The following is a 2,854-nucleotide window of genomic DNA, read 5'->3' as shown; positions in this document are numbered from 1 at the left end:
AACCGCTCTACAGCTGATGAAGCACTAGTGACTCTGACACTATTGGCATTTTGACACAGAAGAATGCAATAACTTGCATTCTGAAAAGAAGTAACAATTGAAATATACACATAGATTCCAAAAGTATGCCAAACTCACCCAGATTTAGTCTGTATCCACAATCTTATTATGATTTTTTTTCTTTCATTCTTTGTGGAGAATGTAGTTGGAACACACAGCTCTGCTGGATGGTGCTAAATTTTTCACAACTAAGAGGTTCCTGTTTTCTTTGCATAGGTTGCTTAACCTCATATTTCTTTGTGTTTAAAACAGAGCTATGACTACTTAACTCTGAGAAGTATTGCTGAAAATCATACTTTTGAGCCTTCTGAACATAAAAGGACACCCATACTATGTTGCCATTTTCAGACTTTCTACTCCTTTTGTCATTATTTTTAGCAACTGTTATATTGGATCAGTTATCAAGGTGGCTATAGAAGCAGCTAAAGAGAAGCTGTAACCCTGTAAATTCTTTCCTTGTTTGCATATGAAACAGTTAATTTGCCACTAAGAGAAGGAATTTTTTCTAATAACACATTGTATCTCAGTAAACGAGGAATAATTTTCTAACAGGATACTTACGCCTTCTTTCCACAGATGGCTCCCTGATACCAGTTTCTGCAGGTGCTGAAGTATTTCTTTTTTGTTCCCATAACTTGTTGCAGTGCGCAGACATTTGGTCTATGGGTAAAAGTGAGAAACATTTTAAACAGAAGTTTCCGTGCATCTTTGGAAATTTTTTCTACAAACTAACAGCAAATACAGTTTCCGTTGAACATGAAATTAACATCTGGCTTCAGTTCCTAAGGCAGGTGTGTTTTTAAATAAACACAGTACAAACTCCTGGGACTGCCCAGTTGGGCTACTTGCCCCTCCTAGCAGGGGCAGAAGGTTCCCCTCCCTTCTTTCTTGCTCCTGCCTTTGATGGGCAGCAGTCACCAGCTGTGCCTAGTCAAGTCTCAATAGGCTTTTTTTTTTTTCCCCTTTCTCCTGCAAAGTGATTAAATTACCAGTCAGTAAGGACTGAGCTGTGAATACCACCAGGCTCTTTCCATTAAAGTTTTTGTCTTGTACACATCTGTGCAGCTGAAGGTCATGGAGAGATGGAGAAGAAAAGTGCCTTGTTCTTCATGTAGAAGGAAGCCCTGTCTTCTGTAAATCAATTGGCTATTTTGATTACCAACTGTTGAGAGTACTGCAGGCACCTAAGTAAACATTCTGGGAATTACTGGAGAGCAAAGGGTAAGTTGGCATGTAAATAAAAGGAGTCATAGATTTCAAATGAGGAATACTTTTCCTTAGCCATAGTAGTGTATAGAAGAGGAATTTCTGAAGAGAAAATTCCAGGGAGCAAAAGCATTTTGTCTCTGATTTTTGCACTTCTACAATTAAAAAAGAAAAAAAAAAAAAAAAAGCATGCATTCAAAAGCTAGAACACATATTTTGTAAAAGTGGGAAGCCAGTGAACTTTTTTTTATTTAAAAATTTGAGAAAGTATGTGTTGTGTATGTGTGTGCCTGTGTGTAGCAGGCAGAAGAAATTCAACAAAGGAAGACAGGACAGCAAACAATTCTTATTTTCAGAACATTTTTTACTTAAGAAGACTGAAGAAAAATACATTTAGACACATATATCTCCCTAGCACCAGCTGTTCAAATTATTTTTATGTCTCCAAGCAGCCTAACTTATATGCATTGTCTTTTGGATACGCTGCTGAGCAGCTTGCTGCATTGCTCTAGTGAGAACAGAAGTTTTACAAAGGGCTCCCAGTGTATATTCTCATGTTAGAAAGGATTTAAATAGATTTCATGGTTTTCATTAGGATGTAATAAAGAGAGCAAATACTGTGGACTAAGTGCCAGTTCTATTCAAACCTTTGAAAACATATATTAAACAATTCTGAGGTTCTGTTACATTGTGAACTGTAATTAACTTCAGTGATTCTAAAACACATGTATTTCACTCACTGAGAAATGGTGATCTTAGACTTCTCCACATTTTATGCAGTTTAACAGTATTCTGTCTCCTATTGAAATTCCCCTTATTACTTAGGATCAATTATTTTAAAATTAGTTGAGAAAGTTCTGCATTAATAATAGCAAGAATTCACAGAGAAAAGTCATATTTAATATAATGTGAGAAGAAAGGGGAGAATTAAAATTATCAAGCACCCTTTAAATATAGAAATAAAATCCAGTTACTTACCCTTGTTCACGTGCTCTTATTCGACTATGAGTTAAAATCTTGTCATAGTGAGCAGCAGCAGCTGCTTGTTCAAAAGCAGACAACAAAAAAGTGGAAAAGGTGAATAAGAAAAAGATCTTCATCTTTAGTCCTCTGTTGCTTCTGGCAAGTCTAGAAGAGAGAACTGGCAAAGGGTCTGGAGAGCTGACAATTTATATACATGCTGGAAGGTGGTGGGAGGGAACCACAGGATCAACCTGAAACTTTGTACCACCCTCCTTAGAACAGCAGCTTTCACTCCCAGCTTCAGTAACCATACATTAACCACATAATTTATTATTTTTTTTTTAATCCCCAGCTGACTATGTTCCTCCTTAGTACAGAAGGCTTAGCATTTTACTCTGCTGACACAGCAGCAGAGAAAGTTTGAGAAGTTTAGACTTTGACTGATGATTTGGTATTTATAGCACTGAAGCATCCAGAGGTCGTGATCATGGCGTGTGGTTTTGTTCAAACTCACAGGAAGATGTTGTCTATTCCCAGATGAATTGCACAGCTTTCCTTTGCTTTCCATGTCCTCACTAGTTATCAGCTATGAGCTGTTTAACTAGTGAAGTTGATGAAAGTTCAA

General features: G+C 37.0%; 1 protein-coding gene across 1 annotated transcript in view; it reads right to left on the bottom strand.

The window, feature by feature from the left end:
* Positions 1 to 2,398, bottom strand: part of POSTN (periostin, osteoblast specific factor) — a 34,048-nt gene extending 31,650 nt beyond the window's left edge. The window contains exons 1-2 of the mRNA XM_009998328.1: positions 2,245 to 2,398; positions 622 to 720 (exon numbers count right to left, since the gene is read on the bottom strand). Coding sequence (XP_009996630.1) covers positions 622 to 720; positions 2,245 to 2,366 — 221 coding nt within the window. The 5' untranslated portion in view covers positions 2,367 to 2,398. The remainder of the gene's footprint in view (positions 1 to 621; positions 721 to 2,244) is intronic.
* Between the last annotated feature and the right edge of the window lie 456 nt (positions 2,399 to 2,854).

Source organism: Chaetura pelagica, unplaced genomic scaffold (genome assembly GCF_000747805.2).
Source record: "Chaetura pelagica isolate M959 unplaced genomic scaffold, ChaPel_1.0 scaffold105, whole genome shotgun sequence".
Lineage (NCBI taxonomy): Eukaryota > Metazoa > Chordata > Aves > Apodiformes > Apodidae > Chaetura > Chaetura pelagica.
This window is presented reverse-complemented; position numbering and strand designations above follow the sequence as displayed.